General features: G+C 34.6%; 1 protein-coding gene across 1 annotated transcript in view; it reads right to left on the bottom strand.

Annotated features, from left to right (window-relative positions):
• Positions 1-5,628: 5,628 nt before the first annotated feature.
• Positions 5,629-18,716, bottom strand: part of LOC149803391 (sodium/calcium exchanger 3-like) — a 28,373-nt gene continuing 15,285 nt past the window's right edge. The window contains exons 5-9 of the mRNA XM_089953096.1: positions 17,411-17,643; positions 10,297-10,402; positions 9,273-9,451; positions 7,915-8,244; positions 5,629-6,091 (exon numbers count right to left, since the gene is read on the bottom strand). Coding sequence (XP_089809222.1) covers positions 5,846-6,091; positions 7,915-8,244; positions 9,273-9,451; positions 10,297-10,402; positions 17,411-17,643 — 1,094 coding nt within the window. The 3' untranslated portion in view covers positions 5,629-5,845. The remainder of the gene's footprint in view (positions 6,092-7,914; positions 8,245-9,272; positions 9,452-10,296; positions 10,403-17,410; positions 17,644-18,716) is intronic.

The following is an 18,716-nucleotide window of genomic DNA, read 5'->3' as shown; positions in this document are numbered from 1 at the left end:
TGTCGCAAACATATATACACTATCAGAAACAAAAGTACATATTCACTATTGGGCACAAACATACATGTACACTATGTGAAACAAACATGCATATACTAGTGGACACAAAAGTGCGTGTTCACTAAGACTGTAGACAAGGTGAAGTGCTCACACTGGCATAATCTCCTATAGACATTAAACAAGATGAAGAAACGAGCAAAAACACAATTTGTATTACCTTATCATGGTCAACACACATTCGCTATACTACATTCGCTTTTGTAGCCCTAGATTTGAATTCTTTCATTGAGAAGTTACCCAGTTATCGGTTGTATTTGTCTGGCATATTTTCCTGAATGAGAATCAAAATAAATTTCAGAACACATCCCAAGAGCCTATTTGTTTGTGCTTACTGTTTTTCTTTTTTAATTTCTTCACTGACATCGAATTGTCTTCCACTGTTTCTACTGCATGTCCCGCGTCTTTGAATAGCTCCTGAATCTGTTACTGAGCTCTTCTCCTCCTTGTTTGATTTTTCTTGGGACAGTGTAAACCAGAGCCATTTTTCTTGACGTTGGAAACAAGTATCTTTAGTTTTAGTTTTCTTTTCTCCAGCCTTGGAGGGCTGACGTTGTGGACATCATGGGACTCTTGACATAAATAACAATTATCTTGAATCTCGAGAGGAGTAGTCTTAAATCTAGTTGGAATTGTATTTGCGAATGTCTCTTTGTAAATCTCTCACCAGATGCCTGGTCTGTTATGGTTCTTCCAGCTTTGCAGATTGAAACAACATGAATCAATTCTTTAAAAGTACTTGTTAATCCACTAAGTCTTGAACGGTTTCTTTGTTCACCTCCTTGATAGACACACACACACACACGCACACACACACACACGCATGCATGCATGCATGCATGCATACATACATACATACATACATACATACATACATACATACATACATACATACATACATACCATACCACACCAGTGGAATAGTGGCAAGAGTGTCCGCCTCGGATGCGGGAGGTCGTGGGTTCCATCCCTGGCCAAGTCGTATCAAAGACTTACAAAAATGGTACTAACAGCTGCCTCGCTTGGCGCTCAGGATTAAGAGGTTAACGTTAAGACTGGTCAGCCTGGTGTCAGGATAATGTGACTGGGCGGGACATCGTGCTACATGTCTGCGACATGATGCCCCAGTGCTAGACATCACTATAAACTGCCACACTGCAGACATCGTAGCGATATGACTAAAAAATCACACACACACACACACGCGCGCGCACGCATACATACACACACATACATACATACACACACATACACACACACACACACATACATACATACATACATACATACATACATACATACATACATACATACATACCACACCAGTCGTAAGTTTTTTCTTTACAAAGGTAAGTAATTATTTGCTAATTGTATATAGGCTGTTACAAAACGTAACAATAAAAAGTGAAGACAACAAGCTTTGTAAAATTTTACAAATGATTTAAGCCCCTAGAAAAAGAAAGTAAAAAGAGAAAAAGAACTTACGGTTCTACGAATCAAATCCAAAATTAATCAAAGAATTAAAAAAGAAGTCCTACTTTTACAAAGTCCTAAATGAAACTGAGTTCGAATCCCGATGAAATCCAAAATGGAAGACGATGATATCTGTTGTAATCTGTGAAGTGCTGCAGTGTAAACAGTCTCTTGTTGAATCAAATAAAATATTATTCCAGGTTTTGAATTCTGTATAAATTTCGATTAATGTCCCTGTCCAAGAATTAGTTTAGAGCACTAATATTTCCAGGGAAACAATTACTTGAAATCCAAATAATTTGAAGACAAAAAATAATTAGCCCAAACAGGACACATTACAAAACACCTGGAGGTCTCAAGTGTTAAGCACGAATGATAATTCTTTCTCAGAACATTAGTAATAAGTCTAAGACGCAAAACAGATTCCCGGATGAGGGTCACAATGTCATCTTTCTAGAACAAAATAGAAGCTTTAAACATGCCTAACATCACGTTCTCATAGTATACCCTTAACTTAAATCAATGGTTTTTACTCTGGGAAAGGCTATTAAAAAAAATGTTGTTTACCACAAACTATCACTGGTTCTGAATCAAGGTCTTTAAATATGTCAACATTAGTAACACTGTCTCTAGTATTAGCTGTTTACGTCAAAAAATTTATTTTAAAAACAGTCAGAACTGAACTCCAATCTGGACAATATCAAATCCAGTAAATAAAGTTACACTGAAATAGCATGTAATGGAATAAAGAATTTAAAACTAACAAACAAACAATTAAATTAAATCATATATAAACTAAATATAATAAATATAACAATAGCGATTAATGTTATAACGATAAAACTATCTTTAAAAACCGTAAAACAATTGTTTTCATCACGACGAAAAACATGACCGTTACAAGACTGTAGTTACTGTTGTAACGATTAAACATACCATACTGTCGCAATAAACAAATAATTACACACATGCATTTGAATATTGTTGCAAGGGTATGTGAGTGTATGAATACAAGTTCAACAAATACAGACACCTCTGCAATGACACCCGTGTCATTAATATCGTTCTTATATCGTTACAAGGCAAAAATTACTGTTTCACCGATAAAATTTAGCGTTGAAAAACAACTTATTACTGCTACAATAAAATGAATAATCTTGCAACGATCAGGGAAGTTTTAAATCTTTTTGGTTCACCGTACTGTCAGGACATAAACATATTGTAATTATTCGGTTCGAATCAGTAAAGTTTCATTTTATCCCAACCAATATAAGAACTTGGAGCATTTATTAGAGCATTTAAATAAATTCAGTCAGTTAACAATACAAAAATACAGCCAGGTTGAATGGAGCAATTATATAGTGCACTCAAGTCGGTGATCAAAATTTTGCCATTTTGTACACAGATATTGCCTTTAAACTAACACAATTTGTAATGTTTTCCCCATAGGTCACAATTATGTTCTGCATATCAAGTGCAAAACTATTGCCAACACATACGATGTGTATATCAAGTGCAAAACTATTGCCAACACATACGATGTGTATATCAAGTGCAAAACTATTGCCAACACATATGATGTGTATATCAAGTGCAAAACTATCGCTAACACATACGATGTGCATATCAAGTGCGAGACTGTTGATTTAGGTAGTTTTTACGGGTATGCAATTTTAAGGGTATTATTCTTTAAAAAATGCCGTGAAACACATCATTTTTGTTTTTTTTTAGAAAATGTGTGTGTGTGTGTGTGTGTTTTGTTATTTGTAGTTTTATAGTTTGTTTGTTTGTTTGTTTTGTTCGTTTTTTAAACGTAGTTTTAACAACATTAGTCATATCGTTCATATCGTTACGATGTCTGCAGTGTGGTAGTTTATAATTATGTCTAGCAGTAGGGAATCAAGCACCAGACATGTAATATCATGTCCCACCCATTCACATTATCCTGACATTAGACCGACCAGTCCTAACACTAACCTCTGCTAGTACTATTTCTTTGGCATGACTCAACGGGTTTCTAACCCGCGACCTTCCTCATCCGAGGCAGACGCTCTAATCATTTGGGCCACCGGAGCGGTTCAGAATATTTGCTCCAGCTCTTATCAAGAAGTAAATCTAGTGCGCATAATAGTTTTTTTTTCTTCTCTCAAACCTTAATATTGGTGCAACAGTGTTCTGACCCCAGTGGCTCTATTGTACTTTTGTTTACATTTCCTGTGTTTGCGTTTCTCTTTAAATCTTCAAATTATTAGTTCTCTTATGAATTTATTCTGTTTGTGTGTGCGTGTGTGTGCCGGTGAGAGAGAGAGAGAGAGAGAGAGAGAGAGAGAGAGAGAGAGCAAACACAAGTATGTGATAAAACGTGTTTATTTTGACTCAATTATTTTATTTCAAGGTGAAAATATTTCATTTTTTTATATTTTTTTTGTAACCAGTGTTACAAAACATCATTAAATAAAATAATAAATGGACAACGTTAAAACAGAAACATGCATGGGTACAGCAACTTGTGTCAATCCAGTGTTTGAAAGCGTTGTCAAAGTTTATTTCATGTAGACTGCAACATCCTTAAAAAAGTACGTTTCCAACATATGACTAGGGAGTTGTCTTTTAATGCTCCACACCTTACCACAAGTTTGGATCTCATAATTTTTATGTCAGCAAATATTTCAATGGCTAAACTACACTCAAAAACATACATATTTTCCTAATCGATAATGCATCATTTGAGTTAACAACAAAACTGCGCTGAAATCAGTTTATAACAATTGTTCAAATGACATAAAATAATGTACGAAACAAATTCAAACAAATTTTGTTTAAATTTTTCCGTGACCCAAGCCAAACAAAACAAGCAAACAATTTAAAAACTTGTTTTTGCTAAGGAGTTTAAACCACTGGGGAAAAGCAAGAATGCTGTGCATGTACATTTGCAAGTGACCAATCACTTTTGACCATATACGGTATCTTAGCCCACCCCTGCCTTTTGAACCACTGTGCTTAGTTATGCATTATGCGGAACCATGAATGTTGCCATGTTGATGACAAGTTCAAAACAACATCTCATCCGTTGGACATAAACTTGCATTTCTTTATGATCCGTGTGATGTAAATATGTTCTACGTGAAGTCAGCTGTTTCATGCAGATCGTAAAAAGTAAATTTACACGGCCCAACAATGCAGCGGCTGACCACAGCATTACTGTTTATTTAAAAGGTTTAATTTTGCAGGCACAATATGCAAAAGTTGCATTTTAAGAATGTCCCAAAGGTTGGAATTAGACATGATATAAACTCAAGTGTTTGTGTGTGTGTGTGTATGTGTGTGTGTGATCGTGAGAAAGCCATGCTTATTTGTTTACAATACATGTTTACCCGACTGTGAATAAATATGTAATTTTGGGATTATTGCCAAGTCCAAGTTGCCTGCCCTAATCGACTGTATTCAAATTAAAACTAGTGACGTATGAGAGTATGCTACTTTTATAAAGCCTTAATATATACCCCAATGCTACATGCATAATATCAACAGACATGGTCGATCTTCAACTTCCGGTGGGGATAAAAACCCAAACTTTCCAAGTACTTTGCAGAACGTAATCTACAAATGTAACGTTAGAAAATATAAAATATGCAATCAAAATTTAAAGAAGGAAATTGCACATAATAGAAGCTGGTAAGTGCTGTCCGTGTTACTATCTTTTCTTCCTTTCAGACATATGTTAATGTCTGTGTATATAAAAGGCTCAACATGTGTACAGGCAAGCTAGGGGGCACGGAGTGGTACGGTCACATACTCTAGCCTTCTTTTGGAAAAATAAAATCTAACACTCTTGATTGGAAACCAAAGTTAAAAATTATTTACACTTGCTGTTCATGTCTTATTTTTTAATCATGATAAAGATATCTAAAACATTCATTTCCCAAAATTTAATTAACGTTCCAATAATACATACATACATCCATACATACACACACACACACACACACACACACACACATATATATATATATATATATATATATATATATATATATATATATATATATATATATATATATATATATATATATATATATATATATATATATGCATAGGCTACGTTTTTTCAATGAAGTAACGACGTTTTATGTGAATGAAAATTAACATCCGTCATCTCGACTATTATTGGTGCTGACACCTACAAGCTATAATTTTTTTTAAACATTTATACATTATTTAAATAATAATTTTATTTAAAAAACATCGATATGTTGATAATGTTTGATGTTTAAATTGTCAAACATAAACAATAGACTTTTTTTTTAAATTGCCACTAGTGTACATTTATGTTTATTGTACCAGACGAGTTTAAAGAGGAAAGAATAATATACAAAATCCACAAAAGAGATATTAGGATTGCTGTAAAAATCTTGGGTCCGCGAGGCCCACCTAATTCAGCACATCCGAAAAAGGCGAAATGTCTTCTAACTGCGAGTATAATAATCGCCAGGGTGGCGGCCAACATATAGATAATGACGCTGGTGGCAATGTCACCGGTCGGGACGTCAAACGTGGAACCCTGGAAAAACAAAGTGAATCAAATCGTAATTATCTTTAACGATGTCAAGACAATTATTTAATTGAGACAGTTTCCTCATGTGTGCAAGTAATAAAACGCATAGGTCGCAACTGTCTAATGCTCTTTGTAATTGTTGTAGGTCAACATTTTAAAGTCTGCATAATATTTGTAAGCTTTTTATTGGAATTGTAAAAAGTGCAATGGTCAATTTGGTAAGTAAAGACTTCTTCTACCATTACAGAGAAACACTGGATATTAGCTAAAAGCAGAAGGAAAAAAACTGGGGTGTCTCAGTTCACGCCATGCTATTCTAATGCTCCTTCTCTACGCGATTCTTTTACACCCAGTTCTAAAGCAGGAACATCTCAAAATTATTCACATCCAAGTGTCTAAAGATTTGTTACTTGCGGAAGCTCTCTATGAAGTGGAGGAAACCAAAGTACACTACTGACCATTAATGGGTGACTAGAACGTCGAACATATGATGGTAACAGGGATGAAATCTAGAATTTCAAGATTCAAAACTGGCTTTTAAGGCAGGTGCTGTTATGTCTTATCTACTTCTTTAAAAAATTTAAATACTGAAGACATGATACAGTAGTACAGTGATAACTCTAAAGATACTAAATACGTCATTTAATGATGATTATTCGAACTAAATGCGTCATTTAACGAGGATTATTTTTACTAAATGCGTCATTTAATGATGAATAATTTTACTAAATGCGTCATTTAATGAGGATTTTTTAAACTAAATGAGTCATTTTATGATGACAAATTTTACTCAATGCGTAATTTAATGAGGATCTTTTTTTTGCTAGATACGTCATTTAATCATGAATATGTTTATTAAATACGTCATTTAATGTGGATTTGTTTTACAAAATGCGTCATTTAATGAGAATTTGTTTTACTAAATGTGTCATTTAATAACGATTAATTTTACTAAATGCGTCATTTAAAGGGGATTTTTAAAAAAAGAAATGCGTCATTTAATGAGGAATATTTTATTAAATGCGTCATTTAATGAGGATTTGTTTTACTAAATGTGTCATTTAATGACGATTAATTTTACTAAATGCGTCATTTAATGAGGATATTTTACCAAATGCGTCATTTAACGAGGAGTTTTTTTTATTAAATGTGTCATTTAATGAGGATTTGTTACTCCATCAGATAGTATTTTGATGTATTTTGACTTAGCTAATTTCATCTGTGTGTGTGTGTGTATGTGTATGTGTGTGTGTGTGTGATATAACACATATTAAAATAAAAAAGGTAATAACTTGAATATTGAATACAGTAAATATACAAGTTCTCGCAAAGATCATACGCTTATATATGTATAGGCAAAATACTTTTGGAACTGACAAATTTCGTACCATTGTAAGTAAAATTCAATCAAAAATATTGTGCAGGAAATCAAATAATCAATGCTAAATGGAAATTTACCCACCAAACATTTGGAAATGCGCTGATTGTTGTTGTTGTTGTTGAGTTTAATTATAGTGGCGTGCGCACAATTGTGCATGTGGCACTTTTCTGACTGCACCGCAGTCTGCTAGTTGTTCCTGAGGAAGGGGATGGTGCCACCTCCCCCAGGCTTTTATGGATTCAAGGAACCCTGATAGTTTGGCCTCAATCTGTGGGTCCATAAAGGTCCCTACAGTAGAATGGTTGGCTGTCATTAGTGGGAAGGAGAGCGCGCTGATTGAGTAAAAACTACAACATTTATATCATAATTCCCTCTCCTTCTCTCCACACAACACAAACACATATACGCACAAATCAAACAAAACGTAATTCTCCCACTTCATATTTACCTGAATATTCCAGTATATACTGGCAATTAACCATGGCAGTCCTAGCCCAAGAAATACATTCACAGCATTGCTGCCATTGACGTTGCCGATCGAGCTGTCAGCGTATTTCTCCGCTAAAGCTGCCTGCTTGCTCGCAAATGTATCAGGCATACTCGTTCCCAACGCCACAAATGTAATGGCAGTAGTTGTATCCGAGAGCCCGACAAGGCAACCAAATATGGACGCCAGGTCTCCCACAATGGCTGTCATTATGCCGATTAAAACAAGGGATAAAAAGAACGTCAGCCAGCCGCCACCAATTGAAGGCGGAGGAATACAAGCAAACAGAACCTGAAATATGAAAAGATTTCTGGAAATAATTCGAACTTTGCTTAATATTTAGTATTTTGGGGAGAAACTACAAAGATTTGTTTGACAATGCTTTGCTTCGACTCAAGATCCTGGATTAAGTTTCATAAATGTCAGAGTTTAAAATTTCTTAATCGATAAGAGAGATTTTCTCAGATAACAGGAAAGAACGAAGGTGCGCATTAATGTCTTATATTTTGAAGCAAGATATTACAAAAACCTCATTATTTTTTAAATCGAAAAATGAATGTCGCGATCTTTTCGCTTGGAACACTGAGACAAATTTTTTTGATGGTAGGCCATCAATTTAAAATAAGTTTCAACCTTTTAAATGCAGAGAAAAAGTTAACATTTTAAACTGTAATATAAACTGTACATTTTTTCATTATTATTGTTCACAATGGCAACAAAGTGAATGAAGGCATCACAACAAATCAAATGCCCATCACCATAACTAACAATATATTTCAATAAAGTTGCATGTCACGTAAGTCATCTGACCTTTTCACAAAGCTTTGTTCTTAGTTTTTCCAAAAAGTATGGATGTGATTTTCCAAAGATAAATTATTCTAATGTTCCTGACATTAATGTCGTTATTTATGTCATTACTGTTGTTGATGATGACGATACTAATAATGCAGTCGGCAGAAGCAAAGAACTAAAATCAAATGTTGTAGTAGTGGCAGTGACAGCTGTACCACATCCATTATCATCATCACCATCATCATTGCTGTTGCTGTTGTTCTTATTGCTGTTATTATTATTATTATTATTATTATCATCATCATCATCATTATCATCATCATCATCTCACCAGCGGTACAATAATGAAATACAGGGGTCACTTTTTCGGTGCAACAATACTAACGTTTTGTGTTAAAGTTGTTTGTTAGTTACAGTACCACGAGATTGATACACGGTCGCAGGTGAGACATCGGGTTCATTAAAGAACAGTATTACAGTTGTGACACTGTAATATTATTTCTTTTACGCATAATTATTGAACTTACTTTCCAAAAAAAAGAACAAAAGTGCAGAACGTAATCGAGTACTGTAGCCGTTTGCACGTCACCGTCGTTGATGTTTATTGCATGCTGGAATTGCTCCAACCACGTGCTCTTCTCCAACCTTAGTGCGTCCATATTCTCTTTTGTTTTAGCAGCTATTCTGGACACCATCCCACTGAATTCTGAAGAAAATGAATGAGTTAATAAATAAATAAAAATTATTAATTAATATAACAATTGTTCTAGAAACTGTAAAAGGCAGTCGTCGCTACATTTAATTAAAATTAAAGTTGAAATTTAATGAATTATTTCATCGATTCTATGGCAAGTTCGAGTAATTTATATTCAGCACCCTTGATAGTTAAGATTTTAAATTACCCTCGAGGCGGAGAAAACAAACTACCTTGGCTAATCAAGCATGCATGTAACCAAGCACAGGCTAAGACACAAGTATGGTGCCCAGGATTGCATATATTTAATTTATCATAGTTATGGAAAACTAACTTAACAACTATTCATCTCTTTTAGATTTAGGGTTTAAAGGATTTACCTTTACCTTTCACTCATTATTTTCAATACGAATAATTTTATTTCGATTCATGCAACAGAAATGAAGATTTTATTTAATTAATTTTTGGTAGTTATCGTTGTATCTTAGAATTCTCTGAAATAATCTAACATTGCTGGAAGAGTATGTACTTTTCTTTAACAGCTAACATAATTGATGTGTATCATTAAAACGTTGGCATTTATTATTATATTTCATTAATTTCTTAGAAATGTGGCAAAAATTAGGATAAAAGTACTTTTCCATTATTTTTTTACTCCATGGCTCCAGTTATAAGCAAAAGAGTTTCTTGCAGCAAATCTTTGAAACTAAGTTGATACTTATCATGGTCAAAACGTGACCATTTGGTGAGACCATTTTAAAGAGAATTATAGCCCTTTAGCAGCTTCTGAACTTCCATATAATAATAATAATAATAAATATTCAAATCTATTCATGGATAGAATCAAAATGTCTTACCATCGTCGCTGACTATTGTGACTATACATTTTTTGACCTTTCCTATTTGTGCTCCTGCAGTAGGTTCAAATAACTCAACACAGAAGCTATTACTCATCTCTGGAACCTATCAAAGTAGAAAGAAAAGGGAAATGAATGGAATATATATACTACAATGTAAATGTTATCATCTATCATTGCAACTTTTTTTAAAATCCAATTACAATTAGCAGAATAAACCAATCCAGCACAGCTATTTTTCTCAAGTAATGCATTCCCACGCCAACGCTCTTAATTTGAAATTATACCTACATATTATGAATTAAAACAGTGTATTGGTTTTAACATCGATTCATTCAGTCATACAGATTTGTATTCATCAGAAAAGACAACTGAATTTCTCAATAATATATGTGCAATTGGTGATAATTTTCATATAATTACCAATGTAGATTTTTCTTATACAAATATAACATTGCATCGTAATTGCCGTTAATTCACCAGAGATATTTAGTTACAAATAGAGATTTTTTAATAATATTGATGTATGTTCAAATATACTTGTATTTGGAAGTGACTTGTCACGGGACATAGACGATTGTAGGCGTTGAATTCCAGGACACGAATACAGACTGCTCCGCGCCATATTTTGCGAAAAGCAAAGAGAATTTCAGGTTGAAATGACGTGTTTTAGGCGGACATTAAGACGACAGGCAGAGGGGGATGGGGCAGTATGTTAAAGGGTCAGAGAGGTAAGATTAAATAAGTAGCGAAAATCGATAATTTGCCACTCCACTGCAGCCATCTAGTTACCAATGGTGCTGGTACTAAAATTAAGGATAAGCTACAAAATTAAAATACTGTATCACACCGTATTATCCCCATACTATTTTAAAAAGCTTATGGGATATTGTTATACCATGTGGCAGTCAGTTTGGTAGTATGTCCGTTACAGCATTTTCTTCACTAAGGATGAGTGGAATTCCACAAAACTTTGCTGTTAATTTGCCCTGATGGTAACCATCTCTTAGAATGATATCATCTTTGGCTTCAGTGCTGTGGTTTATGGGATGCGGTCAATGGTCAAATGTAGCAAAAACAAAACAAAAACTCATTTTAAAAAAACTTTTTGTAACCAAACTTTTTTTATGTAGGCAATAATAGTAATAAGTGGCATGGGAGATGCAGTGGATTTTAAATGATTACCTCTGTGTAATTGTCTCTTAGAGGCATGTATGTGTGTGTGTCTTTGTGTGTGTGTGTGTGTGTGTGTGTGTGTGTGTGTGTGTGAGAGAGAGAGAGAGAGAGAGAGAAAGAGAGAGAGAAAGATTTGGATTTTAATGTAACTTTAACAATTTTTCAGTCATATCTCTACAATGTCTGCAGTGTGGCACTTAAGAGTGATGTCTAGCATTGGGACATCACGCTACAGACATGTAGCACGATGTCCTACCCAGTTACATTATTATCCTGACACCAGGCTGACCAGTCCTAACATTAACCCCATAATGCTGAGCGCCGAGCGAAGGAGCTGTTAGTACCATTTTAATAAGTCTTTGGTATGACTCGGCCTGGGTTCTGACTTCCAGCATCCGAGGCGGACGCTCTGACCACTAGGCCATTAGAGCAGTGGCGGGAGGGGAGGGGGGTAAGAACATCCAACGTAAAGTGCAGGGGGTTGCGATGGTGGTCCATTTCAGCTGCTGGAGTCTGATACCTATTTGTAGTGTTAATACTCCCCCACTCATTATATTGCAGACATCATTTTCTTTCACAATGTATATTATTGTGAGGTTTTCGTCTTCAAGTGATGCAGGATATATATGTAGATTGCAAGATTTTGCGAATATTTATATCAACAATCTTTACAAAACCAATTTTATATACTAGTAGTGTAACTATACTATGCAATAATTTGAAGGCTGTATTTTATATTTACACGCCATAAGCATTTTGAATGATTCGTTTGAAGTTTCAACTAATAGAAAGTAAAATAAGTTAAACAAATAATGCACGGTCAACGCAATCAACAGAATAAATATTAATGACATCGATCTACACAAATAAAAATATGCATGTACACATGTATTCGTATAAAGGTACATATAACATTTGTAGGTACCTGACAAGGAATATACGATAGGCCCAATTATGGCTGATATCGCTAAACTAGCTTTTGTTATTGTGAAGTAAGCATACGTGTTAAATTTTGCAAGCATGTATCTCTATGCAAACAACGTTGTAATCTTTAAGTTGTTTTTCTCTGTTTGATTAAAATACTCTTAATGGTTGAAGCACTACTCTTAACTGTTTGAAGCACTTGAAACATAACAAAAAGTGAGTAACAAAAAAATAATATAATATATTTCTGTCTTCATATGTATCTATAATGCAGCACCTCTCTTGAAGATAATGTGCAGTTGCACGTTTGTGTATATTAATAAGTGTGTGTGTGTGTGTGTGTGTGTGTGTGTGTGCGCGCATGTGTGTGGTGGGGGATTTTTAACGCAGCTTTAACAATTTGAGTCACACCTCTACAATGTCTATAGTGTTGTACTTCGTTCTATTGGGGCATCGTGCCACAGACATGTGACATCATGTCCAACCAAGTCACATTATCCTGACACCAGGCCAACCATTCCTAACACTAACCTCTTAATACTGACTGCTAAGCGAGACAGCTGCTAGTTCCATTTGTATAAGTCTTTGGTATGAGTCGGCCATGGTTCGAATTCACGACCTCCCGCATCCGAGGCAGACGCTCTAACCATTTAGGTGACAGGAGAGGTAATTAATAAGAAGAAAGAGAATAAAGGCAACATGGCGATATTTTGTGGGAGTTTGTCCCCCTGTACAATGGTCAAGTGAATAAACATATTTGTAATAACTGGCCATTACCTGAATTGGGACTAATGAAAGATTGGCATGCGTCTGGTTATTCTGGCCAAGTCTATGTAAGGCGATAAAGGGAATTAAAATGAAGTTTTATGTGACTTACTTTATGAAAGCTGAAGTGTAGCAATATGGTATAAAGTGATGGCCTGTGAAGAATTGTAGCTAATTCATCAAGTAGTGGTCTTGTCTGAGTTTCACATGGCCTAATCTCATGGAATCCTTGTTACGCAATACATCATGTTTATTAACGTTAGATGCTACTGTTTGTTCCAAAACTATACATGAAATACATGTAAATGTTGGCTTTATTGACTCGTGAAACTTATTTATTCGGGAGGGGTGAGTGTGCGTAAAGTCAAGATTGAATTGCAGTTTATGTATACTATTTAGATAAATATTCATGACTGGCATTTTGGGGTACCTACATTGTGCTTCTCTTTCCCAAATATTAAATAAAGATTTACATTAATTTGGTGCCGTTTTAAAAATAAGAACATTTTTTCCCATAATAATATGTTGACACTGTCGAATGATAACTAACTAAACCATTCAGATCACATAACATGTCATAATAAGAACAGATATCTTTGTTAGCCTGAAGACCAAAGACTACCCATGCCAAAGGTGATCTAAATTAGTTCCAAAATATACCTTCAGTTGTGGAAATATGATAAGCCAATCTGAGGCTGGATCTCCAAGTTAATAAGCAAAGAGGTCGCTTGTAAGCAAACGCATCAAAGATCTTTATGATTCAAGCTTATAAACCAATTTCGATAACTAAAAAATCAACTTATCATAAGGAATAAAGCCTTAAGAGTGAATGACTAATGACGATCGACGGACGGTACATATGGCACGATCAGGGACATATCATGAGCTTACTTTGCATAAATAATATAAGATAGGTGAGGTAAACATTTTCACATTTAATCTCAAATTAATAACTATTGATATAGATATATAATACATGTATCTATTTCTAAAATAAAGGAAAGGATGACACACAAAGCTTACAATAATACAAGTACACTTGTTGAAAACTAGATTTAAAAAAAATATGAAACTGTTACAAAAGAAGCATGAAAAAAAGATGCTCAAAACTTGCAAAGGCCATGTGTACACTAAATATGCTTACTAGATCTTCTGGAGCTACCTGGAAAAGCAAATAACCATGACAAACAAATTAAGTACATGCTAAATGAGAGGTTACTATCTCAGAAGTTACGAAAAGTCGTACTTTGGCCATACAGAAGTATAGAGTGAGTTATATTACAAGTATCAAAGATGCATATTTTCTTCAAAACAAATCTGGAGTATACGCCAGAAAACTCTGCTTTGTAAGCGCTGAAGGCTACGCCTACTTTGAAGCAAAGTCTTGGCAAATTAACTGTAACTGGATTGATTTGACTGTTTGACTCGACGGTAACTCCCACTCTGAACTATGGGTCTGAGTTTTGGGGTTTTATGAAGCCTATGATATTGAAAAAGTTAATTTGTTATTTTGTAAATATATTCTTCGAACATCCAAGTCTCCTCCAAATGCATTCATAGACAATAATCTAGAAAGATTTAGAATGCAGAGTATTAGATATAAATGTATGCAGAAATGTCGCTTACAATTCTAAAAATACCAGAGGACAGATATCCTACACTATGCTATCATTTACAGCTAGGATCAGATGGGGGATTGCTGGGTTAACAATGTTAGAAAGCTTTTTTTTAAGTATGGATTGGCAATGTTTGGTGTACTCATGGTGTCAATAATGAAAATACATTTCTTAGATAGTTTAGTCAGAGATGTGAAGATGTTTTTACGCAAAACCGCATTTGCTATAAGTCATTAAGAATATAATTCACTTGTTTGAGATATCTAGAATTGTTGGGAGATAACGATTTTTGTTATGTAATCACTATGTTTAGAATAGGGAACTTGCCATTCAGAAATAACACAAGAATATATAAAGCTATTACCATTTATTACAATAAAAGCCTTAAAGGTTAGTGAAGCTGTTTTATTAACAACTCCTGCAGCGTGGACACTCGATTGATACAACAAAACATCTGTTTGCACCATGCAAGCATTAGGGTTTATTTAATCTGTAATGTGTGATTACTGTGTAATATAATTTGCATTTCATTCAAATAGAAACAATATATAATAACTGATTACTTTCATGCATAACAATTGCAATGGATACAATGTTTTTCTTTCGGTTACATACTCAAACACCTTTTTGTATTGCATAATGTATGGATACGTATCATGGGCTATGTAAAGTGTCGAATTTTGAATTGTATTTAACCTTAATGTTGAATGCATTGAGCATTAAATTTTATCAATTTAAGCCAGAAAAGTCTTTCTGAAAGGTAATTTCGACCGTTCTTCTTTTCTCCCCCCCCCCCCATGTCAGTGTTAAACTTGAAAGGCTAGCATCTATGACTCATTGAGATTTGACCAGAGCAGTACAACGCTGTCCTGAGAAAGTAAACATCTGAGCTATCAACTATAACCGCTTGATAGGAATCCATGTCAAATTATCATTTTCAAAGGGAAATTGATATGCAACGTAGTTCAGAGATTCTAGGCTTTCCAAAATCTGACGAAGGAAAGGATTATCTTGAGAGAAATTTAGGAACCGCTGCATACGACTGGTCAGAGTAAATTAAGGCGGACACTTTGGAAGTAATGTGAATTTAAAGTGACAACCTGGGTCGAAATGTTTTAGTCCGAAAACCCTAAGAGAGGATAAGTTTGGCTTTGAGGGAGCCTAAAAAGAATAGTGCTTTCCTCATTCATCAAGAAAACGGGACCAGGTGGCTGTCTTGTAAGAAAAGACTGGGTTTAGTGCAAGGACGCACAGTTTCTGAAAGAGAATAGCATTATGGTAGCAATTTTAATTCTTCACGTAATTGTCTATTTTTGATTGTTTCTTTTATGCAAATGTGTTTGGTATGACTAGGATCCATATTATGTATCGTTTATTCAATTTCATAGAACTCTGTTGATGCTAGAGTAGTTATGCAATATATCTCTTTAATTTTACAGTTGCTAGTTTATTGATAAAATTGACGATTGCATGCGATAGAAATTTTCATGTGTAGGATTTCATAGGGTGATATAAAATAATTTTCCTGTCTGTTAGGACGATACTGATTATCGCAAGATAATGATACTCGCATATTTATATCTGATTTTTGTAAGATTTAAATAATCTTGTAAATTAGGGATTGCTGTGAGCTAGTATTTTGTGAATTTTATGCAATAGTAATCGAGCATAGGGTAGCATAGGTAAAGAGATACGGTAATATTAAATACATTGCTCACGTGTTAATTTATGGTCGGTCTCTGTGAAGTGAGAGTGATAATCTATCGAATTAGGTCAGAATTTATGCAGTGTTCATATAGCTAGTAATGCTCTGAGTAACGTAAGTGAGGAAATTTTATGTACGTATAGAAAGTGATACGTATAGAGATTTAGGGGTAATTTTGTCCTTTGAGAAAACAGCTTTCTGGGAGAGACAGGACAGTCCGAAGACGGAAGTCGGAAGTCTGGAAAAAGATTGTTGTTCAGAATAAAAGACTAGGAAGTCCAGAAGAAATGAAGCGTTCAGAATAGGGAGACTAGAGAATAGGAAGACGTGATACATGGGTCACAAGAGGAAGGTGATGCAATCAGTGGTGGATATTGCGCTCTTTTCACCACTCGTAATTATGATGCAAAAAATCCAAATTAGAAGCTACTATCACATTATGTTGACATAACTTAGCTTGAATTGGACATGCCGCTATTAATTGCTGTTGATTAAATTTATTTTTCATGTCTAAGGGGGCTCGTATTGTATTATTTCTTCCCAATATTCTTACACAGTTCTCTGTTGATATTCTATCTTGCCACTCCCACCGAGGTATAAAATCAAGTGAGGTCATCCTCTAGATAACCACAGCCAAATACAATTAACCACCCCTCTTACTAAGAGGGAGACGTTACAGACTAGTTGCCTGAATTACAAATAAACACTCTTCTTCTTCTTCTCCTACTCCTTCTTCTTCTGTTTATTATTATTATTATTATTATTATTATTTTGCCCTTCTTCTTTTCATCATCTTCTTCTGTGACATTTTCTAGTAACATTTGCTTTATTGGAATTACGGTATGCTATGTATTGTGATACAAATCTTCAGACACAAGGTCTTCTGGTATCATATTGTTTTAAATAAAATGAAGCAAACAAAACGTACATTGCTCTTGAGAATATCCACTTCTATCGCCTTGCAGGTCTCACCGTGTTCGAATTCTTGAGTCCCCATTGCAGCTCTATAATCCCTACCGCCAACGGCCGTTAAATCACAAGTTCTGTACCGAACACTTATTCTCCCATCGGCACCATTCAGTCTGTTCACAAATACTTGGGCCGTTCCATGCCCCTCCCTTACAACGTAGCTGGGTTTTGAAAATGTTAACGTCCCTGGTTCTATCAAAAAAATGCAGTGTAATTCAGATATGGATATAAATATGGCGAATGTTTATTCCGGAATGGCTGCTAGTTTTGTTTTATTTATTTGTTATACACTGCACAAAATGTTCAGTCGCTTTGAAACATAAAGCCAGCATCGAGTAACAAAGACGATGGCTATAAACCCCCTTTCAAAAATATAGAAATAAAAAAATTGTACTTAAAACTTGTTAATAAATATACTGTACATACAGCTACAATATACGATGTGACAAATTCAAAAATGAGCCTGTATTAAACAAAGTGTTTGTGTTTTTCTTCTCTATTCAAAAACACAGGCCCAGTGACACATCACTGATAACAACAGTAGTTACGCTGATAACAACATTCTAAACAAAAAACCAACAAAACATAGACACACGATTAGTTACACTGACAACAGCAACAACACTCAGAAATACCCACAACAAAACACAGACAAACGATTAGTTACGCTGATAAATACACTCTGAACAAAGAATAGCCATTTAAACCAAAATAACGGAAGTTGGTTCGAATAGCGGATTAGTTTGGTTGCTGTTGTGAAAATTTTTCTCAAAATGAATTGAAGAATACGGGCAGAGTGACCAAATGTAACAAATATTTGTGTTGCCTTTCTTTCTACCAAATGATTAAAACTTAATTACAAGGTTGTACGATTATACGCATATATTATTTGAGCAAAAATAATCCTTTAAAAGAATTTCACATAACAAGGAAAGTCAATGTTTGTCGAAAAATGGCTAATTTGCAGTTTTTTGGGTGGTGGTGGTGGCTTTTTTTCCTCGTAGAAGTTCTTATGGTAAAAAAAACGCAAATAAATAGGAACAATCTTGTAAAACATCCCGTATTTGCATTTAAAAGTTCTATTTAACTATTCTTGTTTCACTTCTGAATTGATGTGCAAAGTAAATTAATACAGTATTAAATGCAGGCTGTAGATATCAAAAGTGTTACATAACTGATAGCTGCCATTCCTTAAAGTACTCGGGTTACAATTATTACTTCCGGTTCAGTACCTACGAACGTAGTCTCAGCCTAAATTTAGGGCA

The sequence above is a fragment of the Sinohyriopsis cumingii genome, chromosome 3 (genome assembly GCF_028554795.1).
Source record: "Sinohyriopsis cumingii isolate HCF-2022 chromosome 3, ASM2855479v2, whole genome shotgun sequence".
NCBI classification, from domain to species: domain Eukaryota; kingdom Metazoa; phylum Mollusca; class Bivalvia; order Unionida; family Unionidae; genus Sinohyriopsis; species Sinohyriopsis cumingii.
The sequence above is the reverse complement of the archived record's forward strand: the minus strand, read 5'-3'. Positions and strand labels throughout refer to the sequence as shown.